The following is a 23,881-nucleotide window of genomic DNA, read 5'->3' as shown; positions in this document are numbered from 1 at the left end:
GAAACGCTGTACTAAAGGATTCCAGTAAGCACCAGCCCTCATCCTGGTGATGTCACTGGCGAAGTTCAGATAATCTACCTACATCTGCTGGTTAAGAAGGGCCACGACCCACTAGTGCAGATTGGTTTAAGAGAATAAAAGGGAATACTCTTACAAAACTAAAATTTCAGGTTTCTTTAACTTCATCTCTGTGTTCAGTTATTTGAAGCTCACAGACATTTCACCTAGTTTATTAAATAAATGCACATTTCTTGGACTTTGCCTAGTTCACCATAGCACATCAAGCACTAGACTAGTGCAGCTGTTAATACTTTGGTAGAGTTCTCATCAAGAAGAGAGGAACAACCTTTAGGGCATCAGATAACTTTTACTGGCCTAACATGTGTTGCCAAATTAACACATGGTAAGTAATTTTACAACAGAGGGTTAATTTTATTAAAACAAGTTAAGTGCCTTTATTCAACAGGCTCATACAATAATCCTCATCACATGAAGTTATATCTGACTCAAGGAAAGTACAACTATGTACAGGAACGCTAATGTGGGTACATACCTATTTTATTAAAGAAGATACACATATATACAACAGCTCCACCCAAATGCAGAACATACAGGCAAATCTCATAAAAGCGTACATGTTCCTGTTGATACGTGTACTTACACATGCATATACATTCACACAGTTTCAGAAAAGTAATTCTCACATGTTGAAAGAAAACGCTTTACCATAGCCATCGTTTTTAAAAGGGAAAATCCTTTTCTAAAGTGGAGGAGTGGCCTAGTGGTTAGGGTGGTGGACTTTGGTCCTGAGGAACTGAGTTCGATTCCCACTTCAGGCACAGGCAGCTCCTTGTGACTCTGGGCAAGTCACTTAACCCTCCATTGCCCCATGTAAGCCGCATTGAGCCTGCCATGAGTGGGAAAGCGCGGGGTACAAATGTAACAAAAATAAAATAAAGCTACAAGACATAAAAAGGTCTTACGCTTACATATTCCAAGTATGAAAACGTAACTGCATGTAGAAGACGCTGCGTGCGTAAACCTAAGTGCAAATGCAGAGTCTAGGACGGACAGACACTTCACATGCTCCCGATGCGGAGAACTCCCTCCTTAAGGACTTCCAAGGATTGGTGCTGCGCCCTTCCACCGGGCCAGTTCCCGCACAAGCCTGTCCAAAGTAACATTGTGCAGTGAGTGGAGACAAAGCATTGACACTGAATAACTCAAACCTCCAGCCTCAATCCAACATCTTTTCCTCATTCTCAAATTCCCCGGATCCCACCTTCCCAAAGTCTTTGAAGCTGCCTCGCAGCTTCTTTTCTCCCTCACAGAACTCGCTCTTCTTCTTCTTCCCGTCTCTTGAATGAAGCGATTAGCGAACCGCCCCTTCTGACGCATTTCCTATTTCCGGTAGAGCTAAACGCAGTTGAGGGAGAGAACAGTTACGTCAGAGGGGGGCGGAGTAGGAAATCGGCGGGACCGGTGGCGGGGTGCTGGAGGAGGGAATCGGCAAGACGGGTGGCGGGTGACCTTAGCCATGAGTTTGAAGGTAGGATGAGCATGGGGGAAGGAGTTTGAGATTAAGGGATAGGTGCCGGATTGCAGACGGGGAGACGCACTGGACTGGGGAGAGTGAAAGAGAAGGCAACTGGAGAGGGATGGGATGGGATGGGATGGGACGGGACCTCGGTCCCCAATGCGTGAGAAAGAAGAGGGGTGTTCGGTGTAAGAGGGCAATCAGTGTGACTTGGTCTGATGCTGTGCATCTTTCTGTCTCCTATGGGCGAGGAAGTTGCAGGAAATCACTGAATAAATGAAGGGGGTGGGACTGGGTTTTTTGTTTTTTTTTAAGATTTCACCTGCACATCATTCATATTCCCCAGATCCTTCACCTCTCTGACAAGAGGCAGAGGGAGCTGGTTGCTATCGCCTGGACTGTGCGTGCAGTGCTGAGCGCTCATCCTTTGCGCTGCCGCTGTGCAGGACAGGCTGAAGGAAATTAGCTGAGACAGAGAGTCGCTGAAATGCACTCTTTCCTCTTGTACTTTTAAGTAGTTACCTGTTGGTGTTTGAACAGGTTTTTTTTTTTACCTCGTTGATGATGTGATATGCCTGTTTTCTGCAGCACTTTGACAGATGGGCTGCTAATAGCGCTTGTTTTTGCTGGGCTCGGTTTTGTTGACGTTCAATTAGCTTGTAAGAAAGAGGAATCTTTCAGCAGTTGAAAGGTTACTCATTTGGATTTTTGGTTTAGTGTTGTTCTCTACATTACGGATACATTATCCTGATTTATTTATTTATTTTTTTATTTCGTTGCTCACCTTTCCAGATCCCAGCTTGAGGTGAATTACATTCAGGTACATTAAGCATTTTGTGCATTCTACAGGCTATATTTACTCGAATGTGGTATAGCGTATTATTAGCAAATAAGTACATGAGGTAAATAAAGAACATTAGTGCATGGTAGCACACTTTAGTTAGTAATTCTAACCCAAAGTTTGCTCCCGGGGCAATGGAGGATGAGGTAACTTGTCCAAAGTCACAAGGAGTGTCAGTGGGATAAATAAATTTGAGCTCTGGCTCTTAGTTCACTATGTTAATCACTATACTACTATTATATTAGTTTTGAAATAAGCATAAACAATATTTAAGTATATCCTAGCTGTGATTAAGACTTCAGGAAAGGGTTACTGTAACACTTGGTGTTAACAGAAAGAAAGCATAAGCTTGGTGGGTATCTGCTTACCTGCCAATGAACTCTTGACTGAATTTTAAGATTGCTATTGAATTCTGATTTTTGAACTCATGTTTGTTCTATTTAATAAACCTTTCATTTGCTTAGTATCTTACATTTGTGGTTATTTCACTTCGTGATTTCTCATCTTTTTGAGTTTTGATATTGGATTTCTAGAAATATTTGTACATGCACAAAGGATCTTTAGCTTTTGGGAAGTAAGAGTAAAGCTAGAGACTACACAGGGAAAACTGACAATAAACAACCCTTCCAGTGATATTCTGTGTTTTCATGCTCAAGGTTTGAATAATTTTGATTATGTTTATTCATGAGTTGTTTTATCCACCCCTCTCTAGACCTCCGTGGAACCCCTTTCCACGGTGAGGTGAACAGGGGACCAAAGGACCGCCTTCGGTCACGGAGGTGTAGAGGGGGTGACAGAAGGCGCAGTTCAAATCTAATTCCTAGGACCTCGACTTTCTGGCTTCTAGGATCTAGGTGAATCTTTGGCCATTTATTTTCCCACATAATGTATACATGAGTGAAAGATAATTTACTTGTGTGTATACTATTTGTGTGAGACAGTTCAAAGAAGGAGATAGACAATCAAAAAGGATTGAAACTCAGGCTGGAGAAGTTTAGTGACAGAAATAGTCTTCTATTCTCACCAATTGAAACTTCCAGCTGGTGCACACATCAGTCAAATTCTGGGTTCAACGGACCGTAGCTTCGCCGTCTGACTAGCGTAGGGGAAGGACTCCGATTTTAACTCAGATTTACATTCCTTATATAGTATTTGCTGCCCATACAATTCAATGGAGAGAAACTTTTTTTCCATCTGTGAATCATACTTAACCGCAGGTCAGGTGCCCACCTGCTCCCTCTTCCCCCCCCCCCCTGAAATTGCCTAATAACGACAGTAAACATCTCTCCTAATATGGAGAGATCAGTTTTATATCTTGTGATACTGGGAGCCATTTAACTGCAGCAGACTCCATTTTCTGAACCAAACTTTTTAGGATTTTAGCCATCAATTCCTTGATCTTGGCTTTTGCACTGCTTTTGAATGTCACACTAAATTCTAATAAGGCTTATCAAGCAGTCCTGCTACTGCAGGTGCTCCGCAACAAGGCCATCATCAGATTTTCAGGCCTAGTCAGTGCTTTTCAGCAGTTTAAGCTATGTAAACTCGGCCTACCACTATTCCAGTGGATGGGTCTCAAGCTGGGACACATATTAACAATTATCAGGAGGTGTAAAGTTTAATGGTTACAGCCTTGTACCATGAGCTATGAAAATTCTTGGGACCTGAGACTTGTCTCTCCTTTCTGCCCTGGTCTATTTCTGATCTTTTCCTGTTTGTTCTATTTTGATTTCTCTTCCCTCTCACCATCTGACCTGTGTTTTAAATTCAGCTACGTTTAGGCCTTAATATTCATTCTAGTTGTGTCTGATACAGCAGTTTTACAAATGTGTTAAATATTTATATCCAGTCACTGCACTTGTCTGCTGGCTGTGACAGCATTTTTGTTAGTGTTAGTATGCATTGGAAGGAGCTGACAATTTAATATTAGTTTTTATTTTCCATTGAGTCCCATTTAGTTCAGGGCACATTACAAAGGCATTAAAATATAATTTACAAATTTGTCTAAACAGTCCCATAACCTATTATGCAAATACAACATCCTCCTGTCAGTCCCCCTCATTCCAATGCATTCCTTCAAACAAAAACAGTTTCACTAAACAACCTAAAATAATGAAGTAACTCATAAGTACAAATGAGCCCTGCAGTTTCTTAATCATTACTCAGAAATGTTTTGATAGAGCACCAAAATGCCAAATAACTCCTAATTTGTCTAATATCCTTCAGTAAATAGTTCTATTCTGTAATTGCCTGTAAGTATTTATTTATTTATCTCTCTCTCTCTCTCTGTCTATCAAATGTATATCCTGCCTCTCCAAAGCATCTAGGCAGATTACAACTTACACTCATAAAAACTAGGACAAACTCAAAACTAAAACATACAGTACAATAAAAGGAAATATGAAACTTATAGCAAAAAAAAAATAAAATCAAAATTCTCTATAAAATGAAAATAGTTATTCATTAGAATGCTTCACTCAAATTTCTGTTGATATTGTGGAACTCTACCAGTAGTAACATATTCTTTGGGACCTGACTATGTATAACCGACAACAATTTTACAACTGTCTTGGCTTGGACAGGTAACCAGTGTAAGTGACACAACAAGGGGATTGCTGGATCAATGGGACAGCTCTTTAATACTAAGGGGTTTGTTTACTAAGGTGTGTTAGCGTTTTTAATGTGCCTAAACATTTAAGGCACGTTAAACGCTAACACGCCCATACATTTCTATGGGCGTGTTAGTGTTTTTAATGTGTGTATATGGTTTACGCGTGTTAAACGCTAACACGCCCACTTAGTAAAGTTATCCCTAAGTTAGAGGCAGAATTTTGTAATAGCTGCAACCAGAATCAAACATATAAACGGCGAGTGACCGTACTCACTCGCAAATGCGCAGTAGAGACCTCTGCCCCGCCCCCACGTCAATACGTGATGACGGGGGGGCGGAACACAGAGGGTCTGTACTGCGCATTGCTGAGCCCCCCACCCGAGTCGCCGCCGCCACCCACCTTCTACCCGGTCGGGCCCTCACTCTACTATTGAAACAGCGAGGGTCCGGGAACGCAGCACTGAGCTCTGCTGAGCTGCCGACATCGCCCTTCCTTCTTCTTCTCTGCCTCTGTCCCGCCCTCGACGACGTTACGTCACACGAGGGCGGGACAGGCAGAGAAGAAGAACGAAGGCCGACGTCAGCAGCTCAGCAGAGCTCAGTGCTGCGTTCCCGGACCCTCGCTGTTTCAATAGCGGAGCGAGGGCCCGGCCGGGTGGAAGGTGGGTGGTGACGGCTCGGTGGGGGGGGGGGGGCGCAAACTCGGAGGGGGAGGGGCAGCGGCGAACTCGGCGGTGGGGGCGGGCCTTTCAACCCCCCCTTCCTATAATAGCCCGTTTTTACGGGCTCAAAGTCTAGTATTAGAATAATTTATTTCAGTGGTTCTTGACCTATTCATGGAGCACACCCATCCAGTCAGGTTTTCAGGATATCCACAGTGAATATGCATGAGATACATTTGCATGCACTACCTCCATTGTATGCAAATTTATCTCATGCATATTTATTGTGGTAATCCTGAAAACCTGACTGGATGGGTGTACCCCAAGGACTGGGTTGAGAACCACTGATCTATTTGAAATAAAGTCAGAGCCTATACCAATACTCTCAACTGCTTCTCATGAAGGCAAGAATGAATTTGTGTTACTGTACCACTAATATGAGAAACAAAGCTTCCGATAGAATAACTCAAGTATGATTTTATGTGCTCTTTCTATATGTGGAAACTCAGGGGTCCTTTTACAAAGGCACGCTAGCGTTTTTAGCGTGTGCTAAGCACTAGAGACACCCATATATTCCTATGAGTGTCTGTACCATTTTTTAAAAATTGTTACCACAATCGTGTAGACCTCAGTCATTCACGGTCTTTTTCAAGACCATTCTTATGCTGCCTTAAGATCTCTGTTTTCCAATTGAAGTGCAAGATTATTCCATATCTCCAGTTTTTATTTAGGATATGAGACTCCTGATGTAGGCCATCAGGCCGAAACACAACATTGTGTCAAGTCACTTTTAAGAAAAATTAATAAATTTTGTTTATTTGATTATTATTATCAATTTTGTCTGGTTCTAGTCTTTGGATAAGCCTGGTCCATATTCCCACTCCTTCTGTTTTATCTACCATTTAGCATGCACTAAAAACGCTACCGCGCCTTTGTAAAAGGACCCCTCAGTGTGCTGATGGAGAAGCACATGTGCAGCCATTTGCAAAGCATGGATTTCATGAGCAAGTCTTGAAGCTGTGAAGGAGCAATGATATCTTAATCATTTGTAACATAAGCCCTTGGTTTTCACTCTGTTCTCGAGGACCATCAGCAGATCAGATTTTTCAGGATATCCCTAATGAATATATATAAGAGAGATTTGCATATAGTGGAGGAAGTAGGCATGCAGATCCTTCTCATTTATTAGGGATTTCCTGAAAACCCTGACCTGTGAGCAGCCTTCAAGGACTGTGAGTGAAAACCAAGGGCATAAGAAGACGATGACTTCCCCATGGACAGGCATTTTCGAGAGAGTAAAGATTTGAATCCCATTTCTCTGGTCCTTAGTGTTCTACTCTAACCTCTACATCATTACCTATTAATTTGTGCATACTAGCTTCATAGAGTTGATGGCTGGTGTGGAAAAAGTGTTGTCACTTTTTAAATCTTTTCCTGTACATTCTTGTGTTTAGCCCATCGAGACAACGCCACCACCCTCTCTTGCAGGCCGGAAGGAAGAGCTGCTGAGTCAGAGCAGCGGCAGCCCTGGCAGTGGCACGCAGGTTTCCAGCACCAGCGGAGTCTCTCTAGGAGAAGCCATCCGTCAGACAGCCAATCAGGTAAAGCCATTGCACTCACTGAATTGGAAGGAGATGTTCAATGCATGGCAGAAAGTAGAATTCTATCTGGATATTATGTATCAGGTTATTGGGAAATTTCATACTAAACTCGCCATCCAACTTAAAAGTGGAAATATGGAAGTATTAGCAATGTTCAATTTTTTCCTTTTTTTCTTTGTTTTACATAATTCAGATGGTATTTTAAAGACAAAGTCCTGAAAACCTTCATTAACATCCAGATATTTATGTAAATCCTGAGGGCATATTAGTTGCTGTGGTGCTCATATGTTTTCACACTTCCTTCTACAAAACTGCTTCCAGGTTACAAATGTAAATATTTGGGTGCTACTATACTGATTTTTTACAAGAGCTTGATACAGGTGTCATACAGATACTTGAAAGTATAAGGAGTTATTCTCATGGGGTAGTCTCCAAGTTACATTAAAACGATCTTATAACCCACAGTTACCATTCAGGCTCAAAGCAGCTAACAATCCAAATCCAAGCAACCTTCAAGAGCTGCTTCTATCATTTGCAACAATTACGCTTCCTCTCTCCTTAAATAGAGAAGGCAAGTATTGTCTCAGTTGTGCAGCCATGATAACCTGAAAACTGGATTATTGTAATGCAGTCTCTACACTGGTCTGACTACAAAGGGTCTGCACCAGCTCCAATTAATTCAGAATTCTGCATCAAGACTAATAGAAGGTAGTAAGCGACATGACCACATCACACCATGTTTTTAAAAATTTCACTGGCTACCAGTAATATACAGGGCAAAATTGAAAACTTTGTCTGATCTTCAAAGCCCTTAAAGGAAATGACTCGGAGTACTTGAAGAGCAGGATGACCCTGTACACATCTCTAAGGACACTTGGGTCCTCCCAAGGAAAATCCCTAACCATAACCTCTCCAAAAGGGTATCAGGCGAGTTCCCACCCACCAATTCCCCCTGAGACAATTCCCACTTAAAGGGGCAGTTCCCACCAAGGACTCCCACCCCCTGGTCATTTCCCACCCTCCCTATCCTTTTTTTTTTTTTAACCGACCGTAGCTTCTTTCTTGTATCAGGTCTGGAACAAGGAATTTAGAGCAGTATACATATGTATACAGAGAACATATAATAACAGAATAACTTTTCATAGGTAGAGTAGTAATTTTTTATAAATCGTAATCCGTATGTTATTTTGAGGGGCTGAATTGGGTTGAAACCTAGTTTGAGGGGGTGGGGGGGCATAGGTACAGTAGTAATTTGTTATAAATCATAATCAGTGCATCATTTTGTGGGACTGAATTAGGTTGGAACCTGGTGTGGGGGTTGGTATTGCCCCCCGCCCCCCCCATAACCTTCAGCTTGGTATTTATTTATTTTTCTTATTTATGACATTTAGATACCGGATTAAACATGAATTAGGTTGAAACCTAGTTTGGGGGGTGTGGGAGGGCATTTGTTTAGATTTTCTGCTCACTTGCAATGCCAAATGATACTTTGTCTCCCTGTTCTTAAAGTGGTGCGGTTTCTTGGATGGCTGATACTTTCAAAGAGGCATATTTTCAAAGCACTTAGCTTTCCAAAGTTCCATAGGTTTCTATGGAACTTTGGAAGGCTAAGTGCTTTGAAAATATGCCTCATTTTATATTCTTTTTCTGTGGTCTCTAATTAGAATTCTTTTCCTTTATGCATTAGAACGGAATTGAATTACTTAGCGTTTTGTAAAAAGCTTAAGATATTTGTATTTGCTAAATGATTATTTGAGAGTAGCTTAGGTTATTCTTTTTTTCTGTTTTTATTTCCATGTGTTTAATTAATGTTGATGTACTTGAATTTTACATTGTATAATTTCAAATTGTATTTAATTTTTATTCTTTGTAAACTGTATTGGACTCATATTTGGGGATATAGGGCCAGATTCTATATATGGTGCCTAGAAAATCCACGCAGAAAACATTTCTGCCTAAGCGTTTTCTATAAGGGTTGCCTATATTTAGGTGCAGTATACAGTGGGGGAAATAAGTATTTGATCCCTTGCTGATTTTGTAAGTTTGCCCACTGACAAAGACATGAGCAGCCCATAATTGAAGGGTAGGTTATTGGTAACAGTGAGAGATAGCACATCACAAATTAAATCCGGAAAATCACATTGTGGAAAGTATATGAATTTATTTGCATTCTGCAGAGGGAAATAAGTATTTAATCCCTCTGGCAAACAAGACCTAATACTTGGTGGCAAAACCCTTGTTGGCAAGCACAGCGGTCAGACGTCTTCTGTAGTTGATGATGAGGTTTGCACACATGTCAGGAGGAATTTTGGTCCACTCCTCTTTGCAGATCATCTCTAAATCATTAAGAGTTCTGGGCTGTCGCTTGGCAACTCGCAGCTTCAGCTCCCTCCATAAGTTTTCAATGGGATTAAGGTCTGGTGACTGGCTAGGCCACTCCATGACCCTAATGTGCTTCTTCCTGAGCCACTCCTTTGTTGCCTTGGCTGTATGTTTTGGGTCATTGTCGTGCTGGAAGACCCAGCCACGACCCATTTTAAGGCCCTGGCGGAGGGAAGGAGGTTGTCACTCAGAATTGTACGGTACATGGCCCCATCCATTCTCCCATTGATGCGGTGAAGTAGTCCTGTGCCCTTAGCAGAGAAACACCCCCAAAACATAACATTTCCACCTCCATGCTTGACAGTGGGGACGGTGTTCTTTGGGTCATAGGCAGCATTTCTCTTCCTCCAAACACGGCGAGTTGAGTTCATGCCAAAGAGCTCAATTTTTGTCTCATCTGACCACAGCACCTTCTCCCAATCACTCTCGGCATCATCCAGGTGTTCACTGGCAAACTTCAGACGGGCCGTCACATGTGCCTTCCGGAGCAGGGGGACCTTGCGGGCACTGCAGGATTGCAATCCGTTATGTCGTAATGTGTTACCAATGGTTTTCGTGGTGACAGTGGTCCCAGCTGCCTTGAGATCATTGACAAGTTCCCCCCTTGTAGTTGTAGGCTGATTTCTAACCTTCCTCATGATCAAGGATACCCCACGAGGTGAGATTTTGCGTGGAGCCCCAGATCTTTGTCGATTGACAGTCATTTTGTACTTCTTCCATTTTCTTACTATGGCACCAACAGTTGTCTCCTTCTCGCCCAGCGTCTTACTGATGGTTTTGTAGCCCATTCCAGCCTTGTGCAGGTGTATGATCTTGTCCCTGACATCCTTAGACAGCTCCTTGCTCTTGGCCATTTTGTAGAGGTTAGAGTCTGACTGATTCACTGAGTCTGTGGACAGGTGTCTTTCATACAGGTGACCATTGCCGACAGCTGTCTGTCATGCAGGTAACGAGTTGATTTGGAGCATCTACCTGGTCTGTAGGGGCCAGATCTCTTACTGGTTGGTGGGGGATCAAATACTTATTTCCCTCTGCAGAATGCAAATAAATTCATATACTTTCCACAATGTGATTTTCCGGATTTAATTTGTGATGTGCTATCTCTCACTGTTACCAATAACCTACCCTTCAATTATGGGCTGCTCATGTCTTTGTCAGTGGGCAAACTTACAAAATCAGCAAGGGATCAAATACTTATTTCCCCCACTGTATAGAATACGCTTAATTGATATCCTAGTGCCTAAAATATGCATCTCCATTTATACCAACGAAAACGTGGTGTAAATCCCAGTGTGTAGATTTAGGCATATTGGGCCATATTTTATAACTACACGTGTACATTTTAGAACTACTACTACTACTTAACATTTCTATAGTGCTACTAGGGTTACGCAGCGCTGTACAGTTTAAACAAAGAAGGACAGTCCCTGCTCAAAGGAGCTTACAATCTAAAGGACGAAATATCAAGTTGGGGTAGTCTAGATTTCCTCAATGGAGGTGTAATGGTTATGTGCCGAAGGCGACATCGAAGAGGTGGGCTTTGAGTAAGGATTTGAAGATGGGCAGGGAGGGGGCTTGACGTATGGGCTCAGGGAGTTTATTCCAAGCATAGGGTGAGGCGAGGCAGAAAGGGCGGAGCCTGGAGTTGGCGGTGGTGGAGAAGGGTACTGAGAGGAGGGATTTGACCTGTGAGCGGAGGTTGCGGGTAGGAACGTAAGGGGAGGTGAGGGGCTGCAGGTCGAGTGCATTTGTAGGTAAGTAGGAGAAGCTTGAACTGTATGCGGTACCTGATCGGAAGCCAGTGAAGTGACTTGAGGAGTGGGGTGATATGGGCATATCGGTCCTGACGGAAGATAAGACGTGCAGCAGAGTTCTGAACGGATTGAAGGGGGGATAGATGGCTAAGTGGGAGGCCAGTGAGGAGTAGGTTGCAGTAGTCCAGGCGAGAGGTAATGAGAGAGTGAACGAGTGTTTGGGTGGTGTGCTCCGAGAGGAAAGCGCGAATTTTGCTGGTTATAGACAAAGAAGCGACAGGTTTTGGCTATCTGCTGGATATGCACAGATAAGGAGAGGGAGAAGTCTAATATGACTCCGAGGTTGCGGGCAGATGAGATGGGGAGGATGAGGGTGTTATCAACTGAGATAGAGAGTGGAGGGAGAGGAGAAGTGGGTTTGGGTGGAAAGACAAGGAGCTCGGTCTTGGCCATGTTCAGTTTCAGGTGGCGGTTGGACATCCAGGCAGCAATGTCAGATAAGCAGGCCGATACTTTGGCCTGGGTTTCCGCAGTGATGTCTGGTGTGGAGAGATAAAGCTGGGTGTCGTCAGCATAAAGATGATATTGGAAACCTTGAGATGAGATCAGCGAGCCCAGGGAGGATGTGTAGATTGAGAAGAGAAGGGGTCCAAGGACAGATCCCTGAGGAACTCCAACAGAGAGCGGGATGGGGGTGGAGGAAGATCCATGAGAATGTACTTTGAAGGTACGGTGGGAGAGATAAGAGGAGAACCAAGAGAGCACAGAGCCCTGGAACCCAAATGAAGACAGTGTGGCAAGAAGTAAGTTGTGGTTGACAGTGTCAAAAGCGGCGGATAGGTCAAGGAGTATGAGGATGGAGTAATGACCTTTGGATTTGGCAAGAAACAGGTCATTACAGACTTTAGATAGTGCCGTTTCTGTTGAGTGTAGAGGGCGAAAGCCAGATTGAAGCGGATCGAAGATAGCATGAGAGGAGAGAAAATCAAGGCAACGGCTGTGAACGACGCGTTCAAGTATCTTGGAGAGGAAGGGCAGGAGGGAAATGGGGCGGTAATTGGAGGGACAGGTAGGGTCAAGTGAAGGTTTTTTGAGGAGTGGTGTGACTACAGCATGCTTGAAGGTGTCAGGGGCAGTTGCAGTGGAGAGAGAGAGGTTGAGGATATGACAGATGGGGAGGGTGACAGTAGGGGAGATGGTGTTAAGAAGGCTGGTGGGGATGGGGTCAGAAGAACAGGTGGTGCATTTCGAGGAGGAGAGAAGGTGGGCAGTTTCATCCTCTGTGATATCAGGGAAAGAGGAGAAGGAGGCTTGGGTTGGTAGGTTGAGGGAGTGGGTTAAAGGGCGAAGGGGAGGAGGAGGCTTGGTGGTGAATTAGAGGTTGATCTTCTGCACCTTGTCGCGGAAGTAGTCAGCCAGAGATTGAGGAGAGAGTGAGGGGTGTGGGGGGGGGGGGGGGAGCAGAGGGCACTTTGAGGAGGGAGTTGAGGGTGGCGAAGAGACGATGAGGGTTAGAGCTGAGAGAATTAGTCAATTGGGTATAATAGCCCACGAAACATCCCTTCCCCCATAACCACACCCATTTTGCCTACACACATTAGTATTTAAGTGCAGTGCATAACAGAATACACTTAGCAAGTTATGCGTGTAAATTCTAATTGCCAATTAGTGCTCATTATTGCTTGTTAAGTACTGTTAATGCTGATTGGCTTGTTAAGCCAATTAAGTTATGCAGGTTGTTACAGAATACGCTTGGATTTTGGCGCAGAACGCTAGGCGTGCTATATAGAATCTGGGGGATAGCGGTATGTAAGAGCTGTATTGGTATTGGCCTAATACATATTTTCTAAACAAAAAAGTATTCAATAGTTTTCTAAAGCAAATATGATCTGTAGTTCTCCTGATAGATAAAGGAAGAATATTTCAGGTTAGTGCTGCCTGGTAGCGTAATGAATTGCCTAACAATTTATGAGATTTTACGGATTTCATCGATAGAAATCACAGCAGTAGTTTCTCTCTTATATTCCTTGAAGATAAACCTGGTAACAGTTGGAAATGATCTGCCAAAGGTGTTGGTTATTCTCCTTATGAAAACTGGGTTTGTTTTGCACATACATGACCAGAATGAAGACAGGGTATACTGGGTATAATCTCAGTCTCTCAGATTTACTGCTTATGTTCTTGTACCATGCCAAAGAGAGCCTCCACGTGGAACTCATAGGGTATAATATGTACAGTTAACGTATTGAGGTGTAGATTTTTAAAATCAAATCACTGGCACTTAATACAATAAATACTATTTCTGTGGCATATTCTTGGTCTCTGCATCTTTTGATACTTGATGATCTTTCTCTTTATATATAGTATATATCATAGTTCCTTGGTACTGGCACTCCTATTTTCAGTACAGTGCTTGCTTGAGTTTTTTTTTTATGGCTTTCTTGCCTCCCTCTTCTTATCTTTTTGAATGGAAGTGGCCTAGGTGATCTCAGTCTTTCCATTTTCTGGAATTCTGCCTCTGTCTTGATTGTAGCATTTAAATGGTACAACAGTGATAGTGTTTACAGAGTTTCCAGTGCTTGAGCTGTGCTATCTAGTTGTGCCATTTTGTACACAGGCTTTCTGACATAAACATGCCCAACGTTGTAACTGTTTTTACAGTTGTGTGCTACAACATCTGCATTTGTTGGTTGCCTGTTTTTTTATTTTATTTTTGCTTTTGGGGTTTGTTTTTATATGCTGATTGTGAATCATCTGTTTGTGGTCCATTGTCCTGTATTGCAGATTCCAGTATCTTGGTTCTCTTTAGTTGTTACTGTATTTGATTTTTCATCTGCATATGGTTATTGAAGGATATCCGTGCTTTGATGAATAGCCAGTGTAAGTTTTGAAGTAAAGGTCTCGCTCTTTCGAATTGATTTTTTTCCGAGTATAAGTCTTGCTGCTATGTTTTCTGCTGTTTGTAGTCTCTTTTGTGTAGATTCCATTGCAGTAGTCTGCATGAGCGAGGACCATGGTTTAGACGAGAGAATGGAATATGACTCTGGGGAGTTACTGTATACCGCCTTGAGTGAATTCCTTCAAAAAGGCAGTAAATAAATCCTAATAAATAAGTAAATATTAAGAGTTCAAGGGGGCTTACAGTCTAAATAAAGCATATTGAAAGCATACCCTTAAAGTAGTACAATCAAGCAGGACATGTTGCAGTCTCTGTCTTGTAATGTTTCTGAAATAGCCATGTCTATATACCCTGGAAAAAGTGCAAATAATTTTTGCTTAACATAAACTTGAGAGGAGCAAATTCCATAATTCTGGGCCTAAGTTTTTGATAGCTGTATTTCCAAGTGACCAGTCTACATATACCAGGAACAGAGGAAATTTTTAAATGTTCTGACAATAAGAATTGTTCTAATAATTGTGCTGTTTTCAATTTTAATTAATATTTGATATACCACTCATTTCATTCTGAGAGGTGTACATAATTTAAAAAAAATATAAAAAGAAGCGAGAAAAGAAATCCATCATTGACAGGAAAGAGGAAAATACAGCTAAAAGCAGAGTGACTGCACACTGCTTCTGCCCTCCCCATAGGGTACCCGGGAAACCAACCAAAACCACTAGTCACCCCCAGAACCATAGGCATCACTAAATAAAAATGTCTTCAAACCTTCTTTGAATATTTGGAATGATCATTCTAGTCTTAGATGCAAAGGCAAGGCATTCCATAGTGTAGGGCCCATAACTCTGTACGTACAGTGTTGAGACGAATGGTCCTAAAAGATGGAATACCAAGAACGTTTTGTTGAGAGGATCTGAGAGATCTATTGGGGGTATAAGGGACAATGAATCAAGGTAGATAAAGAGGATTGCCAGAATAATGTACCTTTTGAACAATAATTAGTATTTTATAGGTAATTCTACGTGAAACTGGAAGCCAGTATTCAGCTCGGAGTAAAGGGGTGATGTGGTCGAACTAATCAAAATTTTACAACAATTTAACAACGATATTCTGAAGCGCATATACCAATTAATAATGTGTTACAATAGTCTAGATGACTTATGTAACACAGATTTAGTAATTAGATTCCTGATGGAGTAAATCATTCTAAGTTTATAATAACAATTTTGAACAATAAAAGAGACCTATTGATAAAAAGTTAAATGCTGGTCCAAAATAACTCAAGGATTTTTAGTGTAGGTGTGAATGGTATCTTAGAGTTAGCAGTCATAATTGGGGTAGATAACACTACTACTACTACTAATCATCATTTCTATAGCGCTACTAGATGTTCGCAGCGCTGTACACTTGAACATGAAGAGACAGTCCCTGCTCGACAGAGCTTACAATCTAATTAGGAAAGACAAACAGGACAAACAAGAGATAAGGGAATATTAAAGTGAGGGTGATAAAATAAGGGTTCTGAACAAGTGAACAAGAGTTAGGCGTTAAAAGCAGCATCAAAAAGGTGGGCTTTTAGCTTAGATTTGAAGACGGCCAGAGATGGAGCTTGACGTACCGACTCAGGAAGTCTATTCCAGGCACAAGGTGCAGCAACATAAAAGGAACGGAGTCTGGAGTTAGCAGTGGAGGAGAACGGTGCAGATAAGAGAGATTTACCCAGTGAACTGAGTTCCCGGGGAGGAATGTAGGGAGAGATGAGAGGTACTGAGGAGCTGCAGAGTAAATGTACTTATAGGTCAATAAGAGGAGTTTGAACTGTATGCGGAAATGGATAGGAAACCAGTGAAGTGAGGAGAGGGCTAATATGAGCATAACGACACTGGCGGAATATTAGTCGTGCAGCAGAATTTTGAACAGATTGAAGAGAAGAGAGATGGCTAAGTGGGAGACCTGTGAGAAGCAAGTTGCAATAGTCTAAGTGAGAGGTGATGAGAGTGTGGATGAGGGTTCTGGTAGTGTGCTCAGAAAGGAAAGGGCAAATTTTGCTGATATTATAGAGAAAGAAACGACAGGTTTTAGCAGTCTGTTGAATATGTGCAGAGAAGGAGAGGGAGGAGTTGAAGATGACCCCAAGGTTACGAGCTGATGAGACAGGAAGGGTGGGAGTGTTATCCACAGAAAGAGAGAATGGGGGAGGAGGACAGGTTGGTTTAGGGGGAAAGATAAGTTATTAGAAATACTTGCTCCACTGTGCTTCTCACAGTAAGTCTTAACTACTACTCAACCACACTAACTGTATAAAATACAAAAGTTGTCTTTAAAAGTCTGACAAAAGGTGCAAAGTGTATGGTACTCTGGCCTACCAAGCACCCTTCCCCACACTCATGTCTTTTCTAGAGGAAATATATACATTAAATGTAATCTGTCATGCATATTCATTGTAAGTATCCTGAAAACCTAATCGGCTGGGCATGTCCTGAAAACTGGGTTGGGAATCCCTTCTTTAGAGTGAAACTAGCAAACAAAATAAAAGCACTGTTTTGCTGGGTGGGGGGGCCAGGCTGGTGTCAAGTTAAGTACCCTAGGGAAGCCTTTCACCTTGTGTGCATCCCTTCCATTTACTTTCAGACTCCATGTCCCTTTGCCTTGAGATAAAAAACATAAAAAATCACTATATCACCCATCCCAGAATAATCCTGTAAAACACAAATAAACACCATGTTATCATCATGAGGGCAATTTTCAAGTACTATTTGAATAAACAGCTTTTGAACATTTTTTACTGCTCCCCTTAAGGTGCAATACACAGTGATGGCTCACCAAGTGGGTGGCTTTCAGACTTCTTTTCCTTTGAGTGCAGCTATTCTGTACTACCCACTGAAAAGCTTCCACTTTAGATAAAAGGGAAGTGGCCACTGCAGACTCAACACTAACAGAACCAACCAGAATGTTCATTGAAAAATGTTTCCAAATCTTTACATATATATTTTCTGCGCTGTACTAGTTTTCCGGACTGAATGACCACATTGTATGATCCATTTGTACATCTTGAACATCCCAGTCTCAATTTGGCACCAATAGCCACTTTGAGCCTGCAAATAGGTGGGAAAATGTGGGATACAAATGCAATAAATAAATAGCCTCATCAATGACTATGACAGTATAAAACGGCCACATACTGTGGGCTGCCTGCCACCCTCCCCCCCCCCCCCAAACATATCTAACTTGCAAAACAGAAGGTAAAATTATGTATCATACCTGATAATTTTCTTTCCATTAATCATAGCTGATCAATCCATAGACTGGTGGGCTGTGTCCATCCACCTTTACGAGAAAATATTAAACCCTTAGAATTTTCAGGATTTAATTTCAGTCTGTTGGTGTTAAGCCAATCTGCAATAGTGTTCAATTTATGATTAAAGTCAGAATTCTCTTGTGGATTATTACTATACAAAAGGCTCACTGGGATTAAGACCAAATCACTAGCACAAGGAGTTGTTAAGAGTATTTGGTGATAAACAAAACAAGAATGGTGACTGTAAGTTTCCTTGAAACATTCCTTGCTGGATCTCGATATTAGGAATGATAATGATTCAACCCTGTAACTCGGATAAAGTCCAGGCATCACGAATATGCTGCTCTGCCATCCACAACATAAATAGCTGACTGTTTGTTTCACCAGTGGATCATGGTGAACTTCATGTACTCAATCAATCCAGGCTTTGTTTTGTACATTTCAAGGAAGTGTGTTATCCAAGACTGTGGATAATAAACTCTAGGATTTTTTGTGCCCTCAAAGAACCCTTAATTAGCTGGAAAATAAACAAATGTACAATTATAAATACCTAATAATAGAAGCCAATTATTTCCCAGCTAAGCTAATTAGGGGTTCTTTGAGGAGGGTACAAAATCAAAATCAATGTTTGTCATTTTTTTTGTAGCACATAAATCCACAAGATATATATAAGAGTACATTAAAATGTGGCAAAATATCTTGGACATTCAATTTTATAATATAAGCTATACCCTGTTATTATATTTGTTTATTATTTTATTTTTCTTTTTATAGCCATTAATTCTTATATGGCACTGTGTTCCTGTTGACTCAGTTAAGGGGTGGGGTTGCTGGCGGACACAACTTTCATAAAAATCTTTCATAATTAAATGTTCACTAACAATAAAATACTGAAGCTTTAGAGGCAAATTATTAATACAATTAAAAGTGCCTCAGATCTGAAATAACTGTGAGCTATAGGAGATCCAATATCCTGAATCACTAATTGTATGATGCCTCTAGGCTATAAAAGAAAAATACAAAAATAAAAACATATAATAACAGGGTATGGCATATATTATAAAATTGAATTTCCAAGATATTTTGCCACATTTTAATGTACTCCTATATATTTCTTGTGGATTTTTTTGTATCGCAGCAGGGAGCAGTTGAAATTAAAAGCATTCAGTTCCACGAAAGCAGCCATTTTGGAAAGGCAGCCACTAGGGTTAGGAGTGGGTGGGGCTTTGCTGCTGCCCCACGATCCCTAACTGGAGGGGCCTTTTGTGCATTTTGGATTGGTGGGGTTTTTTGCGTGGTCAGGGGGAAGGGGCTTGGAGTAGCTCGAGATGGGGAGGGGGTTCATGATCAGAGGGCTTCTGCTCATCTTTTTTGTTATGCGTATCCCGGACGATATTCAGCTGGCACCTGCCTGTGTCTTATGCAGACCCTGGCTGTTGACCAGGACCCACATAAACTCTGGCGGCTGGTACTGGAACAGTTAGCCCCAGATATTCAGTGTTGGTGCCCGCATATGGCCTGGCACTGAATGTATGGGGCAAAATTAACCAGGGACCGGCAGTGTTTTGAAAAAAAACTTGACCACTGCTTGCTGAATATCAACCGGAGTGGTGTTTTAATGCCAGCGGGTGTGGCCATCTGTTTATGCAGTACTGGCTCACAATTTAGAGCAGTAAGTGTTTCTTCCTTTCTCTGCAGGGCAATGTGGATTTTTTACCCAGTCTGCAGTCTAGAGTGTTAGGGGCTGGGAGGGCTTGCATGGATAGTTGAGGTGAATGAGACTCTAAGTTCATTTGAGGAGTTATGGCAATAGTATGTGCCAGACTCTCAAGTCTTTTATGAGTATGCTACTTTATTCATTCTGTGTGGATGGATTCCCTGTCAGAGTGGTTCAGCTCCCAGATGATGAACTTATTGAGGAAGGGCATTGCCAACCTGGAGGAGGAGTGGCCTAGTGGTTAGGGTGGTGGACTTTGGTCCTGAGGAACTGAGTTCGATTCCCACTTCAGGCACAGGCAGCTCCTTGTGACTCTGGGCAAGTCACTTAACCCTCCATTGCCCCAGGTACAAATAAGTACCTCTATACAATATGTAAGCCGCATTGAGCCTGCCATGAGCGCGGGGTACAAATGTAACAAAAATAAAAAAAATAAATAAAAATATATTTATGTTTGTCTCCGCCATTCAGTGGGTACAAGCAAAACAATTCACAATACTAAAAACCATCAAATAAAGAATACATTGTCAACATATATGAATTAAAAAAAAAAGTTAAAATTATGCAAGTAAAAATTAAAAGTAATAAGTTAAGAAATTGGGAAATGCTGGCTCAACTGTCCTGGTGCCCCAGCCCGCAAAAGCTTGTGTAAATGGGTGAGTTTTTATAGCTTTAAAACAGGGGAAGGCAGCTCTGACCTTAATTGCACAGGTACAGAGTTCCGTAAAGTAGGGACTAAAGCAAAAAAAGCATTCTTCTAAGTAGAGTCGAAGTGGGTGTGGAAAACCGATGATACAGCTAATCAATGTTCATATGCTTAACATAGAGTGAATAAAAATAGTACTTACCAGTCTCTATGATAGCTTCAGATGTTATAGTCAGTTGTATTAGAGCAGCAAACAGGTCCCTGGAGTAGTGTAGTGGTGGGTACAGCAGACTGTAGAGAAGGGGACTCAGGCCCATATTTTACTCTACCTGTCACACTTGTGGTGAAAAGTGTGAGCCCTCCAAACCCGACCAAAAGCCTACTATACCCACACATAAGGGCTATTACAGTGGTGTACAGTTGGGGGCAGTGGGTTTTGGAGGGCTCAGCAGACAAGATAAGGGGGTAATGGTGAGATGTGTACCTGGGAGCTCTTATATGAAGTCCACTGCAGTGCCCCCTAGGGTGCCCCATTGGGATGTCTGTGTGGCCAACTACCAAGAATGCTGGCTCACTCCAGTGGCTTGACGTTGTGTGTTTGACTTGGATTTTTTTTTTCCCGAAAATGGACCAAAAAGATAAATGCACAGAGCACAAAACCATCTAGCATGTGCCGTTTTTGAAAAAAAAAAAAAAAAAGACATTTTGCTGTTTCAAAAATGGCTATATTTCCTATTCAGATTTGGGATGTTTAACGCAAAATGTCCAAAGTCCAACTTAGATATCATATTGAAAATGCCCCTCTATGTGTAATAAATAACAAACAATTCCAAAAGTAATGAAATGACTGCTATCACTTCACAAACTTGGAAATATACCTCTATAGATCATTTTTTGGGAAGGAATTTTGCACCTTTGGGGTTCCCCATTTCCTTCTTTTTTGAAAGTGCAGGGTTGTCTAAAGTGGCAGAGGGTATGTGAAAGTTTGAGTTGCTTTCACTGTCACAGTGGATGGGGGTTTATAGAATCTTCCTCTCCCCAGAGATTCCCTCTTCTAACTTCAAAGACAAGTTGCTGACAAGCCATAGAATGAGTACCTTGAAGTTTATGAGAAGAATTATGCAGCTACAGATACTAGAACTTCAGAAAATACAGGTGCAGCTATACGTTTTTTTTTCTTTATCCTATCAGTTTTTACAAATGTGAGTGAGGCTGTCTTAAAATAATAGTCTTGCTTACAAAGTGATGGAAACGTCAAGTGGGCAAAGCCTTTTGTTATTACGTAGTGCCCGTCATAATTAAAGTCTGTGTGCTTAATCACTCCTGCATTAATTCTTAGTAAATGGTCTGACATCTAACTCCATTAGAGTGCTTACAGACATAAAATCCAGGTTAACCAGAAAAAGAAAATCGGAGCTGACTCTGGGGAGCACAGGCTGCATTGCCACCTAGTCATTAAAAGTTTGTAACTGAATGTACTCCATTAGTCATGTTAATCTGACATGTTTGTTTGTTTATTTATGTATTCATTTTCTTATGTACCGCCTGAAAGCTATGGAAGCAGTATATGCTCAGGGACAGTAAGTAAATTTCTGTCCCTGGAGGGCTCACAATCTATTTATTTTAAGTATATTTGCACATGTGGGCAGATCAAATTAACAGAGCAGATCTAGCACAAACAGTAACAGTGCAAGCTACTCTGCCCTGAAAAAGAGCTTACAGATAGGCAGCTGGCATTAATTTTTGTATTCCTGATGGTTGGGGCTGCTTCTGCTGTTTGTTTTGCCGGCTTGGCTATCTGCAATTAAATTGAAAAGGCATCAAATTTTGAAACTTGCATTTCCACAAGGCAGCAATGCCAGGGCGACTCTATAGTAACGGATGGCACCAGTTACAAGAGCCACGTTGTTAATTCTTCTCAGTCCTGTCCCACTAGGACTGGTTACAGGGAACTTGCTTTTCTAAGGAAATTACTTTGGTACCTTGGGGAGGCACTTACTGTTGGTACTTTATCAGCTCAGGGAATTTTATGTACACTCTAATTAGAACCTTTGAGTCTGAAGAACATGTTTAGAGTATAAAGTTACAGTAGTGACCTAGTTTCTCCTCTCCCCTCTAACCTTGTTACCCGTTACCACACTCCCTGTCTTTCTGGCCTGGGACCTACTGGTGTTTCCTGTGAGCCTAAAAAGACAATTGAGTGTGATCTGGCATCACAAGATAAGTATTAATGGGCTCCTTCACTCTGGCACTGTGCAGGCCAGGAGTGGCGAGTTGGAGCTGCAGATCCAGCATCTCATTCTACTTGTCAGAGGCACAAACTAGAAAACAGACTCTTAACTAGGTTGGTTTTTGCTTTTAATTGTTCTCTCTTGTTGGTTTGGTGGGGGATTGGGGGGGGGGGGTCATGTACTAATGATTAATGCATGGTAATTCTGTTAGGGCTGTGGGCCCTGAGGCAGATAACGAACGATAGAATTTGCAAGATAGGGCAGAATATATAGAAATAAATAAATCACACATGCTGTTAGTAAATGGCTGCTGGTTCAACCCTGCGCACTTCTTTGGGCAGCCTGTTACTGATTGATGAAGTAACTATAAATATTTCAATAAATAAATAAACTTTTTGACTATTAACTGTGTCCCAAGTGTGGCCATGAGGTCCAGAGACTGGGACTCGGCCCCTGATGCCAATGAAAATCTACTTGGTCCATCTAACCTGCCAACTGTAGCAATAAAGGGCCCAATATTCAAAGGGCAACTTTCACAGTTATGTTCATAAATTTGGCCTCTTTGAACATTTTTAGGGATAAATATATAACTTTATATTCAGAATTACACTGAACTCCTAAATTTAGGAGCATAAAATGTGGGTGACATCAGGGACAGGTTTAGGGCAGGGAAACAGAAGTAGGAACTTAGAACTGATTTTCAGTATTAGGCTCATAAATCTAGGCAAAACAAATCGCAGGCCTAAATTTATAAGCATAACTTTTAAGCTCCTAAGTTGCATTTTCAGCTGAAAACTGGGCACTAATTTAGGAGCTTACTTTAGGAACATAAAGGGCCTCTTTTACAAAGTTTGCACTAGTGATTCCTGCACGACAAATGAGAGGAAACCCATAGGAATTGAATCGGCTTCATCTCATTTGACTTTGTAAAAGAGGACCATCTTTAGCAGCTCAGGTTTTTGTTTTTTTTTAAATATCGGGCCCAAGGATACTATCTGATTCCCATTTATAACCATATTGCAAGGAATTTTCATTTTGAATTCTGATATTATTTTTGCCCTCACCACTCCGCTTGGGAGTTTGTTGTTAGCATTCATTCCCCCTCCAGCTTCATGCTAGAAAACCTTGTTCTAGCATTTATAGTTTTGAGGGGTTGGATTCTGAATTTAAATTCCCTTCAGACCTAGGACAGATTTTCTGTCACTCGTTTTGAGTCTTATTATAAGGTCTAGTTATTTGCTCTCATCTTTTCAATAACCCTTTGTTTTTTTCTTTTGTGCTTTCATTTTTGTTGCACATGCAGTCAGTGTTCTTGTGTTTGCTTATTGTGTTCTTTGTGACGAAGGTGTTTGAAGAAATATAGTAATAACCTATTCAGACTCCATATATAGAGGCCAATTTACAGAGTAATTTTAAGTGTTCTAGCTGTGTAAATTGGCTGTTTAGGTGTCAAGAAAATTACCTTTCCTTCAGAAAAATGTCAAAAACTTTCTTATTTTATAGATTCCTGTTACAATTGAATTAGGAAATGCTATAAATGAAAAGTATATTAATTGTTTTATTTTATTGAAACTTATTATACATTGAGGCATATTTTCAAAGCACTTAGACTTACAAAGTTACATAGGGCTCCTTTTATCAAGCCGTGCTAGCGGTTCCTGTGCGGCAATGCTGACGGAGCACATTCAAAGTGAATGGGTTT

The 23,881-nt window shown here is 41.5% G+C and overlaps 1 protein-coding gene across 1 annotated transcript in view; it reads left to right on the top strand.

Moving 5' to 3' along the window:
* Nucleotides 1-1,493: 1,493 nt before the first annotated feature.
* The window catches only part of ALMS1 (ALMS1 centrosome and basal body associated protein), a 178,127-nt gene continuing 155,739 nt past the window's right edge, over nt 1,494-23,881 (top strand). Inside the window, exons 1-2 of the mRNA XM_030190952.1 lie at nt 1,494-1,549; nt 7,106-7,252. Of these exons, the coding sequence (XP_030046812.1) occupies nt 1,538-1,549; nt 7,106-7,252 (159 nt within the window). The 5' untranslated portion in view covers nt 1,494-1,537. The remainder of the gene's footprint in view (nt 1,550-7,105; nt 7,253-23,881) is intronic.

Source organism: Microcaecilia unicolor, chromosome 2 (assembly GCF_901765095.1).
Source record: "Microcaecilia unicolor chromosome 2, aMicUni1.1, whole genome shotgun sequence".
NCBI classification, from domain to species: Eukaryota; Metazoa; Chordata; class Amphibia; order Gymnophiona; family Siphonopidae; genus Microcaecilia; species Microcaecilia unicolor.
This window is presented reverse-complemented; position numbering and strand designations above follow the sequence as displayed.